The sequence below is a fragment of the Triturus cristatus genome, chromosome 1_2 (genome assembly GCF_964204655.1).
Source record: "Triturus cristatus chromosome 1_2, aTriCri1.1, whole genome shotgun sequence".
NCBI lineage: Eukaryota > Metazoa > Chordata > Amphibia > Caudata > Salamandridae > Triturus > Triturus cristatus.
Window position 1 is genome coordinate 138,425,176 of NC_140580.1, and position 25,488 is coordinate 138,450,663.

Here is a 25,488-nt window from a genome sequence, read left to right on the forward strand (position 1 = left end):
CTTTATAGACATCTTTAGTTCTGCTTTAGCTCCACACAATGCTGTGAATCCCCTAGAAGCATGCAACATCTGTTATCAACACCTTTATGCATTTCAACAAAATCTGAATTTCTCCACTGGGATATCTTAATTCGTAATTACTTAAGCAGAATTTGTGTCATGGAGATATTGTCAATCAATTACCCACTGAGTCTCCTTCTCTACCCCCAAGTTATTTTTTGCACTTTTGTGTGCACTGTAATGGAACAGGACTTTGGTCAGTATCAACAATGTTGCTTCACTCTGAATGCTCTTTGACATCATCAAAGATTTCACAGCCCCTCTTGCTGCTTTCAGCAATGCCACCCCTTGGTGGCAGGAGGTTATCTCTGGGGAGCATATTTTTATGAACCTGGACCTGGGCATCCGATAAGTCTGGGATGGGTAATCTCTAAAGCCTCCTCGTTCTCTAGGACCTCTCTGTAGCATTTGACATAGACTCACACCCATATCGTTATCAGTCACCTGCATGGGATTAGCATCCAAGGACCCTCTCACTGCAGGATCTTCTCCTTGCTAACAGATAAAACACAAGCTGTCAGCCTGGCACCTTACTCCTCAAAATCCTGCAAACTCACCTGTGGCTTGCCTCCTGATTCATCGCTCAGCTTCATGCTCTTCAAAGCATACATGATCCCTCTGGCCAAAGGTCATCAACACCATCTCCTAAGCAGACGACATGCAACTCATACGCTCCTTCTCAGGCAAGACCCCAAGCACAAGAAACAAGTTCACGAAGTCACTAACTGGATGAAAGCCAACTGTCTCAGGGTCAACACCAATTAGAGAGAAGTAATGATCTTTGGCAAGAACATCACACCATGGGACTACAACTGGTGGCTGGACATACTCAGACCAACACCCAAACCCAGAACCTATGCCAGGGAACCTTGAAATAATCATTGACAGCAAACTAGACATGATCGCACAAGTCAATGCAATCACTGCATTCTGCATCCACATGCTGAAAATGCTGCGAAAAGTCTTCAAATGGCTCCCATGTGGAAATGTGCTTTTCAGTGAGCACACCGGTGCAGGGGTCACGCTTCTCTGTCCACGGGTCCTTAGACCAACAAAATAGAGATGGGCACTGAAGCTGGAATTCAAATAACAAGTTTATTAATCACTCATGAGTGGGACTACGTCCACACAGCACTCTCAAGTGCTGCCTGAGGCAGTACATTGAAGTCACAGAACACAGGCATTACATACAGAGTTTGTTGCAGAGTAAGCATGTAGTTACAAATAGAAGGTACAAGCATACACAGGAATAACTACCGACAAACATGGGCAGATGGGAGATCACTTAGTCAGCAAAGTGGGAGGGGGAGCAGGAGTACTTATGGCAGCACTAAGAGATTTACAGTTGAGTCTGAGACCAGGTGTTCTGGCAGCTACAAACTCTTTAGTATGCATATTGCTTTTAGCTGAGTCAGGAAGTCAACTAAAATAGACAGCACAGGCAGGAAAAAAGACGAGCAGCAGAAGATGGGAGAATTACAAAGCCAAAAAAATGGATGCCATAACCAAGATGGCTTCACCTCATGCTAACAGAAATTATTTCAGATTTACACAGACGACCCTTTTAGTATTGGCTGAAGACATCTCTGTGATTTGGAAGGAGCATGGAAGATATCATGTACATCTATTTTCATGGTGTGAGTGCACGTCCCTCCTTAGACAGGAGGTGACCTAAATAGGTAACCTGCTGTCTACAAAATTGCTATTTCTTCCGAGAGACTTTGTGATGATGAGAGCCATGGAATGATAATAGTGACAGTGTTCCTTCTTTACACTGTTCAGGGGTATCGGCAGCCAACAAGATGTCATCGACATAGTGAATAAGAGCCACCCTTTTCGGTACAGGAAAAGAATCAAGCTACCTTTTCAATGCCTAACTATAAATGCTAGGACTCTCTGTATACCCTTGTGGAGCTCTACAGAATCTGTATGATCTATTATTCAAAGGGAAGCCGAACAAATAACGGCTATCAGGGTGAATAGGTATTGAAAAAAATGCATTCTTTAAATCAATGACACTAAATGTAGTGGCAGTAGGCGGAACCATAGTAAGGAGTGTTGTGATGTCAGAGACTACCGGGTATTGGGGCACCACTGTTTTATTAACCTCTCGTAAATCAATAATGAATCTGTACATTTTAGTGTCAGTGTCTCTTTTCAAAATAGGAAGGATAGGGCTATTACAAATGTTATAAGGGACTTCTTCCACAACGCCCACCTTCATCAAATCCTGAACAATGTGTGTTAATTCTTCTTCGCCTTCCCGAGATATTTTATATTGGGGCAATCGAGGCAATGAAGCACCTTCCTTCACTTGAATATGCACTGGTGGAATAACCATTTGTCCCACATCGGTATCTGATGTAGCCCATAAAGTACTAGGTAAAGATGCCAGAGCAATATCTTCTTTAATGAGACAAGATCTCTCAACCATTGGATAGTTATCATTTAAGATAACACGTACATCTTCTGGGGAACAACGTATTGTAGCACGAAAATGTTTGAGCATATCGATTCCTACAATGTTATCCGGTGTAGTAGGGGAAAGCAAAAATGGACATGCTGCAGTGAATTTATCAAGACTAAATGCAAGTGGCTGTGACAGTGGGCTAGATGTAGGTGTCCCATCGAATCCTAACGATGTTATCATTGCGCCAGACAGGGGAGCCCTAGGAACCAATTTTTTAGACAGAGCACTACGAGTAGCTCCTGTATCAACCAGAAACCGATCAGTAGACCCCAAAACTTTTGCATCAACATAAGGACCTTTCTTATCTATTGGGACCTCAACCTGTTCCTTACCCCATCCTAGGCATTCCTATGCATAATCAGAATCCTTAAGACCATCAGCCAAATAATCTGACATTTGATATTGATTTAGTCTATTAAAAGTATTAGAATAATTTGGCCCATTTTCAACTGCCTCAAACCTGGGACGAGTTCTTATTCCTCCCCTATTTCCTGAATTCCCTGGGTGTCCTCTCATGCTTCCTCTACCCCGTTGATACTGCTGACCTCGCAAAAGGGGGCACTCAGAACGCTAATGTCCAATCTCTTTACAATAAGCACACTGATCAGAAGACAAAGTTGATCGAGAGAAAGGGGGGGGGTATATACTGCATGTCCGCCGCTACCACCACCTCTGAATGGTGGACCATATACTTGCGCCAACATAAATTTCGTCTTTAAGTCCTTAACCTTCTTATCTTCTTTGCCTTTTGCTTCCAATTCCTGATGCTCATAATACTGGGCCATAGTCAAAAGGGAGACTGGGGAAGACATAGTCTATGAACTCTCGCTGGCCTTTAGGCGACTAGCAATTTCTAGCAACATGTTAGCGACAAATTTGTTGACGAACAGATGCTTACCCGTGTCATCTGTCATTAACTGCCCACTAAAGTCATGGAATGTCTCTTCAAATTGTGTAAAGAAATCAGTAACTGACTCATCCGCTTTCTGTTTACAAAATGCTAACGTTGTCCAATCTATTTGCTTAGGGGGTATGAGAGTTTTTAACTTAGTTCCAATAGCTTTGGGAAGATCTAATATCTCCTGTTGTGGTTTCTGTGCAGGCTCTCTAGCCGCATCTATTTCTTCTAAATGCACCCAAGTATCACCATAGGCTACATTATCATCTATTTTCCGAATTGTTCTCCACATATCATGGGGCAAAATAAGTCCAAAAAACATGTCAATATCTGGCAGAGTCATTGTACAGGAGCTAATATCTCCTTCCACTTCTTCATACAAAGCGGACGGATTTTTCCGTGGATCAGGCAAAGCAGCTTTAAGAGCCATAACATCTGCTCTACTCCAAGGAGTATAGACCCAATTATAGACAAAATATCCCTTTGCATCATCTGAATCTTTATCAGCACTTGTTCCCGCACCCTTCGGGGGAACATACAAAGGCGCAGATTCACGCATCGGTTTTACAGTAACCACAGTATCACTAGGGTCATTGTCTGTCCCCAAAACTTCTTCTTTCTGCACTGGGGTCTAAACTGTTTGTGCAGTTTTAACTTTACCAGCTGATTTTTCCTCTGCTTTTAAACGTAGTGTATCATGTCTTAATTTAACTACTCGCTTAATTAAATCAGGTATATTTGAAAAAAGAAAAGTTCCATCATTTAAATGTTTATAATCAGAATTGATATCAGTGGGCTCTATGTTTTTAGAAACGTTTCTAAAACCAAGTATTACCTCCCAGGTAAACTTCTCTGCAAAATATAGCTGCTCTAAATCCTTCCACTGCTGAACCATTGCTACAAGGACTGGGGCAGAAGTAGTCCCATGAGCTTCTTTGCGAGCAGTGGATCTGATAGTGGCTTTTTCATCAACAGTCAAAGTAGAGCGAGTCTGCCGCCCATCTTGCTTATCTACGTCTATATCATCTGAAGAAAGATGTTCTTCTTCAGAAAGATCATCCTCAGGGGGCAGAGGGAAATTTATATGAGGGCGGAGGTCGATCTAACAAAATGGAGTCATCCTGAGGTTTATTAAGTATGGGATAAATGGGGCGCCTAATAGGGTACTGGCCAGTTACTTCTAAACAACGTTCCCTTTCCTCTTTTTCTTTTATTGCCTTTATCTCTTTATTTTTTAATTCCAATGCTTTTTGATATATCGTTTTACGCTGTTCTTTTTTTGCTATAGCTTCTTCTTTCCTCACTCTCTCTTGCACTTCTTTCTCCCACATTCGTACACAATCAAACAAGCATGCTTAAACAAACACTGCTCTACATACTGAATCTTTTTAAAATCAAGTGACCCATTCACTGGCCATTGTAGATCAGGATCCTTGTTCGTATATTCGTTGCACAGTGTACTATACATTATGTAAGAAATACCGTATTTAATGTACATATGCCTATTAGGTGTCCCCTCTGGGGGAGCCGGCTGACTTCTTTCTAAATCCATTTTGGTACCACCAAGACAGCAACACAACCTACGGAGTGTGCTAGGAACAGGCATGCTACCAAATTTTTGTAAAATATTACGTTTCCAAGATATACCAAAGTAGAGAAAAATCTCCACATTACCTGCCTTTATCTTGTGCAAAGGATAAATCAAAACAAACATAACCAGAATCTTGGCCAAGCAAATCAAGAGTGCCGCTTCAGCGACCTTACCAAACAAGAGTCTCCAACTTCCAACTGCCAATCTTAGTTCGAAAAAAACGCCAATGGATACCTCATTTGGGACCGGCCAACACCTGGAGAGTCAAATCAAGAACCTCTTCGGCTGCAAAGACAAGGGTCTCCTCATGCAGGACGTCTCCTCAGCAATATTCCACTATTCCATCAAGACCACTCCTTTAGATGGCCGCGTCTCCGATGAGGACCCACGTGTCGGGCGCCAACTGTGGAAATGTGCTTTTCAATGAGCACACCGGTGCAGGGGTCACCCTTCTCTGTCCACGGGTCCTTAGGCCAAAAAAATAGAGATTGTCACTGAAGCTGAAATTCAAATAAGTTTATTAATCACTCATAAGTGGGACTACGTCTACACAGCACTCTCCAGTGTTGCCTGAGGTAGAACATTGAAGTCAAAGAACACAGGCCTTATTTACAGAGTTTGTTGCAGAGTAAGCATGTACTTACAAATAGAAGGTACATGCATACACAGGAATAACTACTGACAAACATGGGCAGATGGGAGATCGCTTAGTCAGCAAAGTGGAAGGGGGAGCAGGAGTGCTTATGGCAGCACTAAGAGATTGACAGTTGAGTCTGAGACCAGGTGTTCTGGCAGCTACAAACTCTTTAGTATGCATATTACTTTTAGCGGAGTCAGGAAGTCAACTAAAATAGACAGGACAGGCAGGGTAAAAAACGAGAAGCAGAAGTTGGGAGAATTACAAAGCCAACAAAATGGATGCCATAACCAAGATGGCTTCAGCTCATGCTAACAGAAACTATTTCAGATTTCCACACCAAAGCAACGCTAGAAAAACTGTCAAGTCACGCCCTAGTCACCAGAAAGTTTGACTACGATCGCCAAGCAATTTACTAAACAGCTACAGACCATCCAGGACTCGGCAGCCACCCTCATCCTGAACCTCCCACACAGACCTCACATCACACTTTGAGGAACTACATTGGCTCCCAATACATAAACTGTCTCAATTCAAACTCCTAGCTCACACATTCAAGGCTCCACACAACTCGGACCTCACTTACCTGAACAGTTGCATCTCCTTCCACCAATCACCCAGACATCTCCGCAGGGCTCCTACTCACACAAATCCCATGCATACAGAGAACCAGATCAGGAGGATGGGCATTCTCTCACATCACTCCTAGAGCATGAAACGAGCCCCCACTCTACATCAGAGCCTCCTCCTCTTTTATTGGGCACCAAAATAAGCTGAAGACCTGACTTTTCTATTAACCTACCTACCATAGGTCGGGCTAGGCACACACACCTGCTCAGCAACAGGATACCCTCGCAGGTAAAAGTGCATTTTACAAATGCACATAACATGTGCCATAAAGATGCTCTTTTGATACTTCATTTGTTCCTTCGAATAACCCTTCAATGGTTTACTCCTAAATTTCATACATAGGACTTTGACCAATCTTTCCGGAGAGCCACACAACTGAGTAGGCAACATGACGTGATTGTTTCTGGCCCGTATCTACCAGCCTTTCAGAGGCACTGACCTGCTGTGCATGCTCCCATTTTGCAACAGGGTGCCTCACATCTTGTGTACTTTTACATGTGTTTTTGTTGTTCTTTGCACAATGTTCACTGTTTCCTGAACTTGCTCTTTCTTCTCTCATTCTCTCTTTTGATACAGGGTGTGTCTACAGACTTTGCTCAGTATAACAGCTACGGCGATGTCAGCGGTGTCCGGGGTAAGTGTACTGCAGGAAGAAGAGATAATGTTTGTCCATATTTGGGTGCAAACTGCTGAACCCTGATACTGGACTTGAAAGGTTTCAACCCAATTAAAACAATAATTTGCAATTGGCAGGGATTTGATCTCTTCGAACTTGGGCTTCCTGGTGAACAGGGAAAGGCAAGCACAAGCTGCTTCTAGGATCTCAGAGGAGATAAGCAGCATAATTTGTAGGAAACGAACTGGAAATAACGAGAAAATAACATACTGAGTCAGCTCGCAAGAGAAAATGACGTAAATGAGTATTGACCAGGTCAAACTATTCCTTGTCGATGTGACATCACAACTCTGAGAAAGGAGCCTATTGCCTTACCTGTCTGGCTAGGGTTGAGCGATCAAGCCTTGTAATGAGGAAACATTAAATGGCTAAAAGGGTACTCCGTTCTAAAATGTAAAATAAAATCCCAAGAAGGGAATATGGCTATCAATTTACTGTTCTCATTCGGCTCTCTTGCAGGGAGGAAATGGGCTTGAAGAGGTGTGAGTCAGTGGCAAAGGCTAAGGACCCTGCCTTGCCCAATGGCTGCTGGCAGATGGTGGAACTTCAGTATTTGCTGTCGCCCGCGTTGTTTTCCCTCAACATCCTGCACATGCTACTTAGTCATTGAAACTCCAGGCTCTGTGATGAAAAGTGAATAACTGATCAAAAGGAGTGATTCAGTGACAACAGCATGTTGGCTGCAGTGAAGGAATCTGAAACTGCACATAATAAATAAAGGGAGAAGTGTACACAGCGACCACTGATACCTAAAACATTACTGTTAGTACACTTGTGGCAGTTTTATTTGCACATTGTAACTATACATGTTCTGTTTATGTCGAGCCTGGGAAGTGCATGTGCTGCACTGCGAGGCATGCTGTATTCGAGTATAGACTTGAAGCCCGCCCATATTTATCATTGGCTTGTGTCATTGTCCATCATAAATGCTGGCTTCTGATTTGTTAATAGGCTTGTTAGTCCCTCCTTAGTGCCACCTTGTCTTCATTTGTAACCTCCCATGAGGACTGGCCCCTTTACTTCTGTTGTTACACAATATGTCTTATTTAGTCTGTAAGCACTATTTTCTTTAATGAGTTTCTCCTACTGCAGGCACGACATGCTTTCCTACAACATTCAGAGCGGCATGCGCGCTTTCACTTTCCAAGCAGCCTGGGACAATGGGGGCCGCTACTTTTAAATGAAATACGTCTCGCATTTACAAGAGTTTCCGCTATTGGCATTGTAAATGACAATGCCTTTCAGTTTTATGTGTTAATTAAAGACTTTGTCATTTACAATGCCAATAGCTTGAACTCTCGCAAATGCGAGACCTTTTGCATTGCAAACTCTTGTTTTGAATCTGCAGTCAGTATTTAACGCTCACTGCATTTTTAGGTCTTGCTGAGTCATCGCGCATGCGCTGCTCCGAGAGACTTTAGTAAGGGCTTTAAAAAATGCTACCGCCCGCTACAGTTTGCAGTGCATGTGCGCGGGCGCGCGCTTCAGCAGAGGTGCCATATGGCGTGATTACTGCTGCGCGCGCACCACTCGCGCACATGCACTGCAAGCTGTGGCTGGCGGTAGCATTTTTAGCTTGCTAATCGCGGCACTGGTGCTTTACTTTTAACATTAAAAGTAAAGCGCCGGTGCCGCGATTATAGCAAAAGTAAGGAAATAGAAACAAACATCTATTTCTTTACTTTTGCTATAATCGCGGCACCCGTGCTTTTCTTTTAATGTTAAAAGTAAAGCCCCGGTGCCACGATTTATAGCAAAAATAAAGAAATAGAAACAAACATCTATTTCTTTACTTTTGCTATAATCGCGGCACCCGCGCTTTACTTTTAATGTTAAAAGTAAAGCACCGGTGCCGCGATTAGAAAGAAAACAAGCATTGGCATAGCCAATAGGTCTCGCTTTTGGGACCTTGTAAGGGTTTAGCTATGCAATAGTTGCATAACTAAATACTTATAAGGTCCCAAAAGCGAGACCTATTGGCTATGCCAATGCTTGTTTTATTTAAATCATTGAATCTGTACATACGTAATACAATACCGACTTGTCCTTTGACTTGTATGGTCCGGGGTACGTCAACCTACTTCACATTGATTGGTCACAGGCTAATTGTTTGATTCTCTTATCACAAACTTAGGTATCTAGTGTAGTAACGCCAGTGAGCAGCTATGATTTCCAGTGCTCTCGCTTTGTTGGTGCCTTAGATGATATACACTTGGAGCCTTTCATTTACTTACTAATGAACCTGGGGTGCCGCTCACTTTTTCTTGTCTTAGAGAGTGTTAAACCAGCTGCGCATAATTAACTAAAATGGTAACCAAAATATTGGCCTGTTTCTTGAACACTGTTATTTCTGTGAACTTTCATCTACTTTGCAATCTAATTGGGTTTTTTGTTTTTGTTTTTTTCCTCCAGATTTTCAGGTGAGTATTGTTTATATTTTTTCTTGATTGACTGTTCCAGTATTTCACCGTCCAGAAATTTCACCTTCTGGAACTTCATTATAACAAACCGACAACTCCAAAATCCCTGCGTTCTTTGTAAACTTATAAAGTGGTTGTGATTCTTTCACCAAAAACTCATAGCAAAGTGGACATTCCCAACAAATGTTATATAGCTGAGACCAAAGATTATTTTACAACAATTCAGTGTCCCACCAATAGTTTGAATTACAAGCTGTATTTTTTCACAGCTGGTTTGTACTTCACTAACTGCACACATGCACTACTAGAATCTGAAATAAGTGATTTGCAGCGTGTCTCTGATCAGTGAATTTGATAATGACTGTTTCTCTTCTAATTCAATTAAGTAATAAGGTATCCTGCCACCTTTAACTTCACAAGACCTGGTCACTGATGCCTTAAGCGTACTCTTCAATAAAACAACCCTTCACGATGTTTCGAAGTTCCATAGTCCATTTGTAAAATGATGTAGGGTTGCTTTATAACTTTAAGCATAGTACATACAGAAAAAAGCTCAACTCCATTTTAAATTAAGACAGAGTAACCCACTCTTCATACTCACATTTGCTGCACGTATAGTCAGATAAAACACTCTTTCATCTCTCCTTCCCTCTTTAAACTTCTGCCTACTTACGCCACTTGACGAATAAGCGGAAACAGTGCAATAGCAAAACCATAAGATGAAAGGACCGACGCCCCAGCCACAAGATGAACAAAATGTTTAGTTATGGCCTAGAGACTGCTTTTGTTGTTTAATAATTACATGATATATACATTCAAGGTACTTTGAAGTGGCATTAAAAGTAGTATCAATATATTTACTCATATATACTAACTTTACAATGTTGTGATAGTCGGTTTTCTGGAGGTGATATTTTGGCAGGGCAATTATTACCATAACACTTGAATTTGTGGAGAATGGGAACAAGCCATGCAGAAATGAAGTGTGTTAGATGAGCATGGACATATTTCTTTACTTGAGATTCTTTCAGGAATCAATGCCTGTGATCTCTTTAAAGAGTACTGCAGCATGTTTCATGAAGAAGTGAGGCTGTTTCCCCCTCAACTGGCACTACCAAGACATTTCATAAAAAAAGGTAGTTACTTTAAGGGAAAATTCAACAACTGGTTTTCACTGCAGTTGCACTACTTCTGGACACTGCTTGAGGTTTTTCTTGTTTCTTTTACTTTACTGCAGGAATAAGATAATAGTATATAAAATTACTAGTATAACAGCATTTGCTTGCCACCATCTGTAAGGCAGGCCTCTGGTCTAACGTATCGGATAAGATGCCATGTAAGTGGGACGAGGTCTGTGCCAGTGCACTCCTTGTCTCAGTATTCATACATAAAACCACACATATATGAAGATCTTGTACTTGTTATTCAGAATGTTGTAAGGTTCTAGTTACTCTTAGCTGGATCCCAAGGAAAGACAAAACCACAGATTGACTCTGGGCAGGCAGCTCCAAGTAAAAGCGATTTAATTTAAAGGCCATCTTTTTACTACAATACTTTTTAACTAAACGACATGTTATTTTCATGGAGTCCAGGAATCCCGCATGCACCTAAAACCTGACATTTACTTTTTAGTTAGGATAAAGAAATAAGCATCCCATTCGAAACATACACATATTTTATATGAAGATACGCAGAGCTGTTGTACTCCAGCCTTGTGAACACATGCTAGTGTAATAGACAGGGACTATGATTACTTTCCAAGAGGTGCAACTATATGTTTGTAAACTGTAGAGCTGTTCCTAAGCCTAAGACCTTTGTTCCACTCCAAGATAATTGCACATTTTGTTAAAACTGTACATAAAACCCTATGATACTTCGATATAGAGAAATGTCTGGAAATTGACTGTCATGTAATTACATCAGACCAGAAGGAGGGGAGTTAATGTGTTAGCTAAAGGCTTTAGGCTCTGTTGTAATCAGAGCTCTAAAATGGACTTTAAGTGTGTTTATTTTTTTTAATAGCGTGCAGACTGGAACTCGGAATCCAATAAAGCCGGTCATCTACTAGCTCGCCTCCTACGGGATAAAAATCCCCATTGTCCAATTATGGCCACTCACTGTTGCCTGTTTGGGACCCTAGTCAGTACCTGAATTCAGATAAATTAAGCATTCCATGACTATCACTCGGAATTATACAGGTCCCACAATGAAACTTCTAGCCTGGGGATGACAGACCTACCCAATAATAAGCTGAATCTACTGACGAGTCTCTTACAGTTCAGAGCAATCAAAGGAATGACCCCCAGTAAGGTTCCGGGTACGAACAGTTTTCGGTCCAAATTTTATAACATGTACAGGGTCAGCTTGGTGTCCTGCCTGCACTCCATGTATGTGAAGACCTTTGAAAAGGGTGAGCTACCGGGCACATTACGGAAGCGCTCATATTACTGAAATATGATTCAGATTCACTAGATATGGCCCATTCATTGTCGATGCCTAAAACAGATTATAAAGTTTTGAGCAAAATCCTTAGAAATTACGTGTTGCCTTGGCTACACGGATTGGTCCACCCGGATTCATTCCCCATTGGAGCACCGCCTCAAATATTCCAAATATCGATTGACCTACAGAAAGCTTTTGACTCCCGAGTGTAACTTAATGTTCTCAGTATTGGTCAGAATGGGCCCAGGACCAGGGCTGATAAAATTGATTCACCTACTTTATACTAGTCCCCTTCCCAGGGTTAGAACGGGTGGCTGTATCTCCAGACAACTTCTGATAGAATGGGGCACCAGACAGGGATGCCCAGTATCTTCCATTCTTTTCTTTTTAGCGATAAACCTTTAGAAGTTTTCAGGCAGGCAGCAGAGGAATAGGGTATTGGGTGCAAAGGATCTCCGCACATCATAGCTTTATGCGGACAGAATCTTTCTTTGCATACGTGATGCAGTTACCTCTTCTCCAGTTGTGTTATTCATTATACATAAGTACAGCCCTCTATCAGGTCTTTGCATTAACTCTAAATATTGGGATATATGTACAAGCCCCCATGGCCACCACAACGTCACCTATATTGATCCTGTGGTGGCGATAGAGACTGCCCCTTATGTACAAGGCAGTGTTAAGCCACTCAACGTGGCTTAACGCTGCCTTGCACATAAGGCCCCTTTCATGCTATGGTTAGCCTGAAAGGGGTGGGCAGTGGGTGTTGTGGTGGGCGTTCCAGCACAACACCTATTCATTTTGACGTTGCCCCCTATGTGCAAGGCTGGTGTACATAGGAGGCAGCGCCAAAATTAAACCAGGTCGAAACTGGTCTTAAGATGACGAAACGAGGAGAAATGCATTATTTCTTCTCGTTTTTGCTTTTTCCATGTGTGCTGCCTTGTGTCCCTGCCTGCACATAAACAAACGTTAAAAAAAGTCATTTTGTCACTTTCATGTGTGCTGCATGAAGCAGCACGCATGAAAGTGACACAATGGCATTTCTAGGATTGTTTAGGTGAAGGAAGGGACACCTTCCTACTCATAAACAATCCTCCCCTGCACGCAGACACCCTTGCACTCTGGTACAAGAGTGCCTGCGTTGGCGCTAAGTTGCTAAACTTAGCGCCATTGCAGGGGTAAACGCAAGGCTGCACCACATACTTGTAAATATGGTGCAGCCTTGCGTTTCAGAAGTGGAAGAGAGAGGCGTTACGCCAGGAAGTCTATCGCCTCTCTCCTCCACTTCCTTGTACATATGGCCCCTTGTGTCTTCTCCTTAAGGCCACATGACGTGGCAGATCCTGTGCCCCTATTTTCACTACACTGGGAGGTGAATTATTTTTAGTAAGGTGCAAATGTAACTGAAGTCAACTTATACAAAATGTTGGTGAACAAGAGGGCATCGGTGGGTTTTTGGTGACAGCTCTTTTTACTGATAAAGGGCAGAATTGCAATTTCTAAGAAGATTATCCTCCCTTGGTTTCTTTATCTCATTAAACAGTTTCACTGCGTTCACCTGCCAGGACCTTGTCTCCTGTCTCCAAATTCTTGTGGATCCAGTGAGCAGCATAAACTAGGCTCCATTGTCCTATGGATGAGGGAGGATTGACAGGCCCAAATTTGAACATTACAGCTTAGAAGCCCAGTTACAATTGGTGGCATGTTTGTTGTCCACACTGGCACCGAGGGAGGTTGGGGTGCTTTGGGCACTACTTGGGGACGAACTGTTATGTCAGGCGGCCCTAGCCACTGAATACATTGGATTGCGGGGTTACCCCCTATCGGGGGTAGAGCCACCACTACTGGAGCAGAGTGGTCCATTAAAGGGCCACTCAAACTGCGTTCTCACCCAGATTGTCGGTGTGGCACATTCCACATCTTCGGGTGTATCCTCGCCCTCTGATAAGCATTCATGGAGGGAGGCAGCTATCTTATTACTGGGCAACCTGTTCACAGATCGGTAATACCACATGTTCTAAACCTTGCCGCAGGATTCCTCTATCCTAAATTTTTTCACAGTGTTTAATACACTGCAAGTGTCTGGCTCCCACAGCTCGAGGCACCCGCAATGCACTGGATCCTGGAGCCTCTGTTAACAATAGAAACTACTAGAAAAGCAGTTTCTATGCTTTATGTTTCGCTTATACAGATAGCAGGTTTTAATTTTTCCGAGCTAAAAGGGTTTTGGGGGACTGATCTGCACACTACCATATCAGACAAATAGTAGGCTCAAATATCAGCCTACCCCAAATTTGTTTCCAGAAACGTCCAATTCAAGGTCCTACAACATAATCTGGCTCATCCCACTTCCTTGATCCCCTTGCGCTTGCATAAAATGTTCCCCTAGAGCGCATCACCCTGTCCTAGATGCCAGTTCCCTGGGGCTGGACTCCTACATGTGTTTTGGGATTGTCTCATATTAAATAGATTTTGGATTCACCTTAGATCTAATATCTTCGCAGTAAATGATATTAATGTAAATTGTGGCCCTAAACACATTCTACTGGTGTGATGTCTCGTTCCAACAAGCACCAATACCAACTCCGGATGATAGACTCTGCTCTGATATTGAGAAAGCAGCCCATTGAACAAAATCTGGAAATCCTCCCGCTCACATTCATGTGAAACTTGGGACAGAGAAGTATATAAATGGGATAAATGGGTAGAAGCAGAGGTAAATGGTATTGCCATCCAACAGATACAGAAAGAGATGGTCATATCTCACTGACTCAATGGGACACAACGTTGCACCTGCCAAGGCTCAACACACTGACTAACCTTTCCGAAATGTCACAGTATATGCAGGATGTAACATACCCTCAAGCTTCCTCAGACCCAAGGAGAGTGGTATTGCTATTTCAGAACATAAGCTCACTTTACCTTTATTCGTCCATATGAATATTTATTTTTACACTTTCACGTCACAAATTGTTAGGAAATGCTTCTGCAATAGGCAGGTCTTGCTGCCATGTTAAAATATGTAACAGTAAATGTGATTGACCACCCGCTAAGCACGTATTAATATTGTTTCGTTGCTATGCCCAGTTCTACTACCTATTCCCTCCTCTGCCCTAATATATGGACATTATTGCTTATATCCATATGCATTTTGTATATTTTGTATGGAATTCCTCCTAATTTCATATTTTTGTGTTTCCACGAATTACTAAACTACAAAAAAAATATTTTTCAAGTGTGCATGCTAGGATGATAGTGTCTGCACTCTTGTCTTGGTGTGAAAAAATGCATTTCAGCTGATGTCCCAATTTTATTCAAGACCTTGTCGACAGCTTCTTGCAGACTTTGTTTCTTGCACTAATGTGTGTTTGTTTCTTGCACTCAGTCACTTCCTGACGGCCAGGTTCCGATGAAGAAGATGGACAGAGGTGTATCAATGCCAAATATGTTGGAGCCAAAGGCAAGTGTTCTTTAGCTAGCTACTGTGACTGAGTGTACTGAAACCTGCCTGCCTGACTTCCTCAGATGAAGTGTAAAGGGCAAGAGTGATAGTCCACCACACCAAAAATGAAAGACTTCTGGGACTGTAGTAGGGAGAGCGACATCCTTTTATGAAGGATTGTGACCTGCCTCTCAAGCATATGCTAACAAACTGTGTGTCCAGACAAAGATAAAGAAGAATTGGGGTTTAATTTAAACAATGTTTTACAGCAGGTCTGCCACACTATTCCAGCATGGCTACCCTCCCTTCATTTGTGTTTTTTGTGAAGATAGACGTGCAAAGCTAGGGTCCTTCTTCAGAAGTCACAAACGTAACATACTGGGAATTTTCCTCCAGCACATAGGAGCATTTCAGGAGTCTTTCTGTGCAGGACAGCCATTATTGCCATGGCGGTCAGGGGAAGGCTGCTGGGAATGATTTAAAAGTGCCACCCTAAATTGGGCAGCCTCTCCAATCCCATGTTCACCAGTGTTAGACCTGTCAGCCCTTTGGGTGGTCCCTCCTCATCATTATTTATTTTGTCCCACTTTTGCCTCAAACCCTGTTTGAATTTTTCCTTTTTGGGAACCACCAGACTTTTTCGTGTTGCTGCAGATTCAGGGAGCCATTTTAGCTACCCCTGAAACTTCTGTCTGAGGGCCTGAAGCACAAAATGGTGGCCACCTGTGACATCACCAGCATCCACTGGAACCTACCAGCACCTTCCAGAACATTCCAGAACCCTGTGACAGTTGGAGGCGGTTTAGAATGTTGGGAAGCTAAGGGAGAGAGTTGGCAGTTGGAGCTGGCAGTTGGCACCTGACTGGTGAGGAGTGAGCAGCAAAAACGTGAAGGAGGAAGGAGTGAAGCAGCAGGGGTGGAAACTTGTGCCTGGAGTGGGGTCCATAAACCCACCCTTGATACTAGTCCCTACTGACGGAGCCCAGCCTAGAGCCCTGTGTGGGAAGAAGTCAGAAAAACCATCCTGAGGACCTGGACAGCAGGAACAGGCCTTAGAAACAAGAGAACAGCAAGATCCTGACCTGGAAGCTGGTTTCCCTGAAGTCCGACATCGAGTAGCCTAAGACCTGGAGCCCGAGGTGGAGAAGCGGCGCTGACTGGAAAAGCAGACGTCGTACCCGGAGCCGCCAGAGGTCGAGAGAGGGCGCCGTCAGAGGTCGTGAGGAATACCAGAGGTCGAGGAGGAAGTCACCCGAGGTCGAGTGAGCGGCGTCATCGGAGGAGTGAAGTCCGCCCTCCGGAGTCGTCGGAGACCGAGGTGAAGGGTAACGGAGGTCGGGAGTGAGGATCGCACTCCGGAGTCGCCGGAACCTGTGAGAATCGTGCCGGAGGTCGGGAGTGGAGGTCGCACTCCGGAGTCGCCGGAAACCTGAGGAGAGGAGCACCGGAGGTCGGGAGTGAGGATCGCACTCCGGAGCCGCAGGAAGTCGACATCGAGGCAAGGCCGGCCGACGTCATCGTATCCGAGGTCGCCATCGGACCGGAGCCGCCCGAAGTCGACATCGAGTAAGACTGCCCGACGCCATCGAATCGGAGGTCGAGATCGAACCGAGGCCGCCGACATCGAGACCGGAGCCGCCTGCCGGCGTCGTCAAAGAACTGACATTGTGCCGAGGCCGCCGACATCGATCCGGAACCGCCTCACGGCGTCGACACGACTCCAGCGGCGTCGGAGCAACAGAAAAAGGGCAGTAAGTGGAGTAGAGGGCGCCTAAGGCCCTGTGGAGACCTGAGAGACTGCTCTAAGGGGCTAGGGAGGTGCTGGAACCAACCTGACTGTGCCAGGGGTGAGCTGGGACTAATCTAGAGAAGTTGTGTGGAGAGAGAGAGCCAGGTCTCTAGTATTTCCCCCCTTTATCTACCTCAGTTTAGGCCTCAGCCTTGACCAAGCCAGGGAGTAGACACCCCCAAGCCTTCCACATCCCCACAAGCTGTGCCTGGGCCAAATCAGCCCTTAGGAATTCAAAAGTGATCTGATTCCATGAGTGTCACTGTCAGCTTTTAAGTATTTATTAGGGGCACTGTATTTATTGTATTTAACCTATTTATTGTTCCACTGTATTTATTGGTCCTCAGTATTTATTGATGCACAATATTTATTGGTTACAGTATTTATTGCCTCAGAATATTTAATTGCCTGTCTGTATTGCACTTTTATTTATGCCTTCAGTATTTATGATCACCCCTATTTATTGAATCATTAAGCCAGTATTTATTTGTCCTGCACTTTCTAAAAAGTTTGTATATTGTGATTGTTATTTATTTTCTCCAATCAGCAACTAAGAGAAAAAGAAGATAAAGAAAGTTATTTTCATAATTTTTACGGTGTAGAGTCGTTTTTGGAACGGATGCACGCATGGTTATTGTTTGGGTATGTTGTATGCTTAGCACGGAGCCTGATTCCTGACCACTCGAGCCAAGCTACCACAGTGTGTCCGGAAGACCACCACCACCCCTTCTAGTGTGGGAGTGGTTTTCCAACATAAATTGGTGTTCAGTGGTGGGATAGAGCTGTGCCTACGCATACTCAACAATAACTGTGGGTAGTCCATAGGCCTACACCGGGAGTTTTCTCAAGAGCGGCCTTCCTAATTGTGGGTTTTTGTTTTTTCCAAATTTACTCTGGTGGTGGGAGGAGGTATTATTAAAGGTACCCCCCTGCATAGTTACTGCACAAAAACCTGTCCTCTAACCTGAGTGGGCAAGATGGAGTTTGTACTAGAAAATCTAGAAACGTACACTGTGGCCCAACTCAGGGAGTTTTGCCAGCGGGAGGGGGTGTACTGTCCCCCAGGAGCAAAGAAGGGTGCACTCCAAACCAGCTTAAGGGCTTGGGGGGAGGCACGCCGAGAAAGCAAGGCTGAGGAGGAAGACAGGGATGGAGAGCCTGACCCCGAGGGGGCTGAGATGTACCAACCTGAGGTGGGGAACCTGTCAGCAGGGCCCAGAACCATTTCTAGGAAGGGCAGCAGTGCCTCTAGCGGTGGCTTGTCTGAGGTGGAGTTAACAGACCGGAGGGAGAAAAGACAACTCGCATGGGACTTAGCAAGGCTGGAGAAGGAGAAGGAGGAGCAGAGGATGGCCCATGAATTGCGACTGAAAGAAATAGATCTTCAGATCTTGAGAATCGGGGCACAACCTGTTCCTAATGGTGGCAGCCAAACCCAAGGGATCACCAGGGAACCTAAACCATACCTGCCAAAGGACATAGTAGCTAGCTATGGAGTGGGCGACGACATCGCCAAGTGGCTAGCGGCCTATGAGGTCTCGTTGAGGGCCCATGGGGTTCCAGAGAAGTACTGGGGAGGGGGATTGTACAAGTACATGCCTCCAGCTGGTAGGGATGCTTTATTGGCCCTCGAGGAGGATGAGCAGACCCACTACCCCACCATGAAACTGGCGCTCATCAGAAAGTTTGGACTAACACCTGAAAAGTACAGACAGAAGTTCAGGGGTAGTCACAAACTGGGCACGCAGAATTGGGTGGACTTCCTGGACTATGCGAAGAAGGCAATGGAAGGTTGGATTCAGGGCAGTGAAGTGAGGAACTACGAGGGGTTGTTTGACCTGGTACTGAAGGAACACCTGCTCGAGAAATGTTTCCCTGAACTGCGGCAACACCTGGTGGATAGCAAGCTGACCAGTCCCCGGAAGCTTGCTGAGGAGGCGGACATTTGGGCTAGTACCCGGGTGTCCACAAGGGGGACTGGAGGGGATACTCAAAAGGCCGGACAGGGCGCCCCCCAGAAGAAAGAGGGAGGGGAAAAGAAAAAGGAGTTCTCCAAAGGCCCCCAAAATAACTTCCAAGGGAAGGGAACAGGATTCACCCCTAAGGCTAACCCGCCCAGAAACCCTAATCCTGGCCAGAGTCAGCAGCCAAGGGTTGTCCATTGCTATGAGTGCGGTGGCGTTGGACACTATAAAGGAGATCCGAAGTGCTTGAAACGACCACCCCCTCCCACTGGAGGAAAGACCCCCGAAGTAGCTAGTGTAGTGCTCGGGGAGGAGATGCCCTTAACTAAGGGAAGGGAGTGGGCGGGTGTCACTTTAGTGTCCCTGGGAGAACGGGAGATGGTTCCTAAGATCCAGGTGCCCGCAAATACCGCAAAGTATGGGCAGTGGGTCACCATCAACGGCCAAAGAGGGGAGGCTCTGAGAGACACAGGAGCCAGTATGACTATGGTGCGTAGCCAACTGGTGTCTCCAGAGCAGGTAATTCCCGATGTACTCCACCCAGCCGCGATGGCTGACGGCAGAACAGGCCACTATCCAGTGGCCGAGGTTCCCTTTGAATGGGGGGGGGGGTTGCAGGTTCACTTCGAGTTGCCGTAAGCCCTGCCGTGCCAGTCGATTGTCTGCTGGGGAATGACATGGAGCACAACGCTTGGAAGGAGGTGGAATACCGGACTCACACTGAGATGCTGGGTACACCTGACTGGGCCTGTGTTAGCACAAGGTCCGCGACTACCCGAAGAGGGAGTTCATTCCGGCTGGAGCCTGGAACAAAGGCCCAGCCAGCTGCCAGTCAAGGGAAGAACCGAGGACAGGAGGAGCCTGCCTCGGCGTCCCCACCCCGTAGGACGGATAGGCCACCGGAGGTGGTGGACCGGGAGTCTGCGGTGGGGGACGTTACCAACCTGGAGGACCTACCCATCCCGGCCGAGTGGCACGTGGAGGGAGGCCCGTCCAGGGAGGAATTCTGCCAGGGCCAGAGGGAGTGCCCTACCCTTGAGGGGCTAAGGCGACAGGCCGAAGCCCAGGCAGCAGGGAACGTTGAAGGGAACTACAGTGTTTACTGGGAGGATGGCCTCCTCTACAGTGAACCCAAGGCACCCCTACATGGATCGTCACGAGCCTTGGTAGTTCCTCAACGTTATCGAGCCTTCCTTCTGGAGTTGGCTCACGAGATACCATTGGCAGGACACCTGGGGCAAGACAAGACCTTCGCCCGTCTTGTCCCACACTTTTATTGGCCTCAGATGAAAGTGTCGTCCGATACCTACTGCCGGACATGTGTGTCTTGCCAAGCCAGTGGGAAAACAGGGGTGAAGCTGAAAGCTCCCCTGGAACCACTTCCTGTCGTTAGCACCCCCTTTGAAAGGGTGGGCATCGACATTGTGGGTCCGTTAGATCCACCGACTACAGCTGGTCACAGGTTTATCCTGGTTCTGGTGGATCATGCCACACGGTACCCAGAGGCAATACCTCTGAGGACCATAACAGCACCTGTTGTGGCTAGGGCCCTGATGGGAATCTTTACCCGAGTGGGTTTTCCCAAGGAAGTTGTGTCCGACAGGGGGACCAACTTCATGTCAGCGTATATGCGGGCGATGTGGAAGGAGTGTGGAGTGACATACCGGTTCACCACTCCTTACCACCCCCAGACCAATGGTCTGGTGGAGAGGTTTAACAAAACCTTGAAGGGCATGATCAGAAGTCTGCCTGAAAGCCTGCGGAGGAAATGGGACGTCCTCCTACCCTGTTTACTTTTTTCCTACAGGGAAGTGCCACAGAAGGGAGTGGGCTTCAGCCCCTTCGAGCTTCTGTATGGGCACCCTGTACGTGGACCTCTCAACCTGGTGAGAGACGGATGGGAAAGAACTCCCAGAAAGCTTCCCCAGGATGTGGTGAGCTACATGCTGGCCTTCCGGAGCCAAATGGCTAAGTTGTGGAAGCAAGCTTCTGACAACTTGGAAGCCAGCCAAGCAGTGATGAAGGCGTGGTATGACCACAATGCTCACCCGGTGGAGTTGGAGCCTGGCCAGAAGGTGTGGGTGATCGAACCCGGAGAGCTTAGTGCCCTCCAGGATCGCTGGTCAGGACCCTTTGAGGTGTTGGAGAAGAAGGGTAAGGCTACCTACTTGGTGGACCTGAAGACCCCTCGTCAGCCCCTGCGGGTGCTGCATGCCAACCGCCTCAAACCCCACCACGAGAGGCCCGAAGTCATCTTGATGATGGTGACTGACGGAGGAGAGGACGTGGAAAGCGAGCCTCTCCCCGATTTGTTTGCGTCTCAAGAGAAGGATGGGTCGGTGGAGGGAGTGATTCTCTCCCCATCTCTAACTCCTGAACAGCAGGAGGACTGTCGCCAGGTCCTGGGGCAGTACTCCTCGCTGTTCTCCCTTGTCCCGGGTAGGACTCACCTGTGCGTCCATGACGTGGACACAGGAGACAGCCCACCTGTGAAGTCCAAGATCTACCGGATGTCAGACAAGGTGAAGGCCAGCATTCATAGTGAAGTCACTAAGATGCTGGAGCTAGGAGTGATCGAACCTTCTAGCAGCCCCTGGTCCAGTCCGGTGGTGTTAGTACCAAAAGCTGCACCACCGGGTGCCCAGCCAGAACTGAGGTTCTGTGTGGACTATCGGGGACTGAATTCAGTGACCAAAACTGATGCTCATCCGATCCCTAGGGCGGATGAATTGATTGACCGGCTGGGAGCTGCCCAATATCTAAGTACCTTTGACCTTACTTCAGGGTACTGGCAGATCTCTTTGACTGATGGAGCAAGGGAAAGGTCAGCCTTCTCCACGCCCAATGGCCACTACCAGTTCTGTGTGATGCCCTTTGGGCTCAAGAACGCACCTGCCACGTTTCAGCGCCTGGTAAACCAGATCCTCACCGGAATGGAGAGTTTCTCTGCTGCTTATCTGGATGACATAGCCGTCTTCAGTAACAGCTGGGAGGATCACTTGCGCCACCTGCAAGCTGTTCTCCAGGCCCTGAGACAAGCTGGATTGACGATCAAGGCCAGCAAGTGCCAGATCGGGCAGGGGTCGGTAGTGTACCTTGGACACTTGGTGGGTAGGGGAGCGGTGCAACCCCTCCAGGCGAAGATCGAGGCCATCATGGCCTGGAAACCCCCCAAGACACAGACTGAGGTCCGGGCATTTTTGGGCCTCACGGGATACTACCGCCGCTTCGTGAAGGGGTACGGTACCATCGTAGCCCCCCTCACGGAGCTCACGTCCAAGAAACAACCTCGACGGGTAGTCTGGACGGAGGCTTGTCAGCAAGCCTTTGAGAGATTGAAGAAAGCCATGTGCGAGGCCCCGGTCTTAAGGGCCCCAGACTTTTCCAAGGAGTTCATTGTCCAGACAGATGCATCAGAACATGGCATTGGGGCAGTGTTATCGCAACTCAACGAAGAGGGTCTGGATCAACCCGTGGTCTTCCTATCCCGGAGACTACTTCCCAGGGAACAGAAGTGGAGTGCAATAGAGCGTGAAGCCTTTGCAGTGGTATGGGCTCTGAAGAAGTTGCGGCCATACCTGTTTGGCTCGCACTTCCTGGTTCAGACCGACCACAGACCCCTTCGGTGGCTGATGCAAATGAAGGGGGAGAATCCCAAGTTGTTGAGGTGGTCTATTTCCCTACAGGGGATGGACTTTCAGGTGGAACATCGGCCTGGAGTGGACCACGCCAACGCAGACGGTCTCTCAAGGTATTTCCGCCTTAGTGATGAGAACTCCCAAGGGGTTGGGTAGCTCTCCCCACTTTCAGCTGGGGGGGACGCGTGTTAGACCTGTCAGCCCTTTGGGTGGTCCCTCCTCATCATTATTTATTTTGTCCCACTTTTGCCTCAAACCCTGTTTGAATTTTTCCTTTTTGGGAACCACCAGACTTTTTCGTGTTGCTGCAGATTCAGGGAGCCATTTTAGCTACCCCTGAAACTTCTGTCTGAGGGCCTGAAGCACAAAATGGTGGCCACCTGTGACATCACCAGCATCCACTGGAACCTACCAGCACCTTCCAGAACATTCCAGAACCCTGTGACAGTTGGAGGCGGTTTAGAATGTTGGGAAGCTAAGGGAGAGAGTTGGCAGTTGGAGCTGGCAGTTGGCACCTGACTGGTGAGGAGTGAGCAGCAAAAACGTGAAGGAGGAAGGAGTGAAGCAGCAGGGGTGGAAACTTGTGCCTGGAGTGGGGTCCATAAACCCACCCTTGATACTAGTCCCTACTGACGGAGCCCAGCCTAGAGCCCTGTGTGGGAAGAAGTCAGAAAAACCATCCTGAGGACCTGGACAGCAGGAACAGGCCTTAGAAACAAGAGAACAGCAAGATCCTGACCTGGAAGCTGGTTTCCCTGAAGTCCGACGTCGAGTAGCCTAAGACCTGGAGCCCGAGGTGGAGAAGCGGCGCTGACTGGAAAAGCAGACGTCGTACCCGGAGCCGCCAGAGGTCGAGAGAGGGCGCCGTCAGAGGTCGTGAGGAATACCAGAGGTCGAGGAGGAAGTCACCCGAGGTCGAGTGAGCGGCGTCATCGGAGGAGTGAAGTCCGCCCTCCGGAGTCGTCGGAGACCGAGGTGAAGGGTAACGGAGGTCGGGAGTGAGGATCGCACTCCGGAGTCGCCGGAACCTGTGAGAATCGTGCCGGAGGTCGGGAGTGGAGGTCGCACTCCGGAGTCGCCGGAAACCTGAGGAGAGGAGCACCGGAGGTCGGGAGTGAGGATCGCACTCCGGAGCCGCAGGAAGTCGACATCGAGGCAAGGCCGGCCGACGTCATCGTATCCGAGGTCGCCATCGGACCGGAGCCGCCCGAAGTCGACATCGAGTAAGACTGCCCGACGCCATCGAATCGGAGGTCGAGATCGAACCGAGGCCGCCGACATCGAGACCGGAGCCGCCTGCCGGCGTCGTCAAAGAACTGACATTGTGCCGAGGCCGCCGACATCGATCCGGAACCGCCTCACGGCGTCGACACGACTCCAGCGGCGTCGGAGCAACAGAAAAAGGGCAGTAAGTGGAGTAGAGGGCGCCTAAGGCCCTGTGGAGACCTGAGAGACTGCTCTAAGGGGCTAGGGAGGTGCTGGAACCAACCTGACTGTGCCAGGGGTGAGCTGGGACTAATCTAGAGAAGTTGTGTGGAGAGAGAGAGCCAGGTCTCTAGTATTTCCCCCCTTTATCTACCTCAGTTTAGGCCTCAGCCTTGACCAAGCCAGGGAGTAGACACCCCCAAGCCTTCCACATCCCCACAAGCTGTGCCTGGGCCAAATCAGCCCTTAGGAATTCAAAAGTGATCTGATTCCATGAGTGTCACTGTCAGCTTTTAAGTATTTATTAGGGGCACTGTATTTATTGTATTTAACCTATTTATTGTTCCACTGTATTTATTGGTCCTCAGTATTTATTGATGCACAATATTTATTGGTTACAGTATTTATTGCCTCAGAATATTTAATTGCCTGTCTGTATTGCACTTTTATTTATGCCTTCAGTATTTATGATCACCCCTATTTATTGAATCATTAAGCCAGTATTTATTTGTCCTGCACTTTCTAAAAAGTTTGTATATTGTGATTGTTATTTATTTTCTCCAATCAGCAACTAAGAGAAAAAGAAGATAAAGAAAGTTATTTTCATAATTTTTACGGTGTAGAGTCGTTTTTGGAACGGATGCACGCATGGTTATTGTTTGGGTATGTTGTATGCTTAGCACGGAGCCTGATTCCTGACCACTCGAGCCAAGCTACCACAGTGTGTCCGGAAGACCACCACCACCCCTTCTAGTGTGGGAGTGGTTTTCCAACAACCAATATTGGTACTGCCAAAAGCGTGGCTGCACTGGCAGCCGGCAGTGGCTCTGACATAAGGAACACTGCTTTCTGACCCTCTAAATGAGGTAGGAAAACAGAGGGGAGTGCAGACAGGACTTAAGACTTTTTTGTGAATATCACATACCCGTTTCTGGCAAAGAGGCACTTAAGCTCAATGCTGTGAACATTATAGTCTGATTCAATAACATATGTAAATGTATGAATCATAGGTTTGCACCTGTGCTTTTTTGAGATTTGTTAAGACTTTCAGCAATTGAAAACCATGCTTTTAGAAAACTATTAAGTCATAGATTTCCAGACTTACATCGCTTTCCCTTACGCCACTTCTGCACAATCATTTGATTTACAGTTGTGGGAATGCACATTTTCCTTGATTGATTTTTCCACACTTAAAATTTTGTTCTGTGTGGAGCATTAATTAGTCTAGGTGGGGCAACCACATGTAATTTTTCTTCTTGTCCCAGTATTTTTTAGTCGTTATTTCTTTCCACTGCAACATACATCACCACAGAGTACCCTTGTTTACCTTCTATTTTTGTGGCATATTTACATGGATTAATTTGGAGCCTGTTATCTTATTCGCTGACACTTTAATTATTTTG

At 46.5% G+C, this 25,488-nt stretch overlaps 1 protein-coding gene across 8 annotated transcripts in view; it reads left to right on the forward strand.

Moving 5' to 3' along the window:
- The window catches only part of ABLIM1 (actin binding LIM protein 1), a 698,379-nt gene that overhangs the window by 664,248 nt on the left and 8,643 nt on the right, over positions 1 to 25,488 (forward strand). For 2 of the 8 annotated variants that reach the window (XM_085603283.1, XM_085603288.1), the window contains 2 exons: positions 6,863 to 6,920; positions 7,422 to 8,431. In XM_085603283.1, coding sequence (XP_085459409.1) covers positions 6,863 to 6,920; positions 7,422 to 7,438 — 75 coding nt within the window. In that variant the 3' untranslated portion in view covers positions 7,439 to 8,431. Of the gene's footprint in view, positions 1 to 6,862; positions 6,921 to 7,421; positions 8,432 to 9,374; positions 9,383 to 15,212; positions 15,288 to 25,488 lie in introns of those variants that run through there. The other 6 variants (XM_085603280.1, XM_085603286.1, XM_085603281.1 and 3 more) reach the window with 4 other exon arrangements.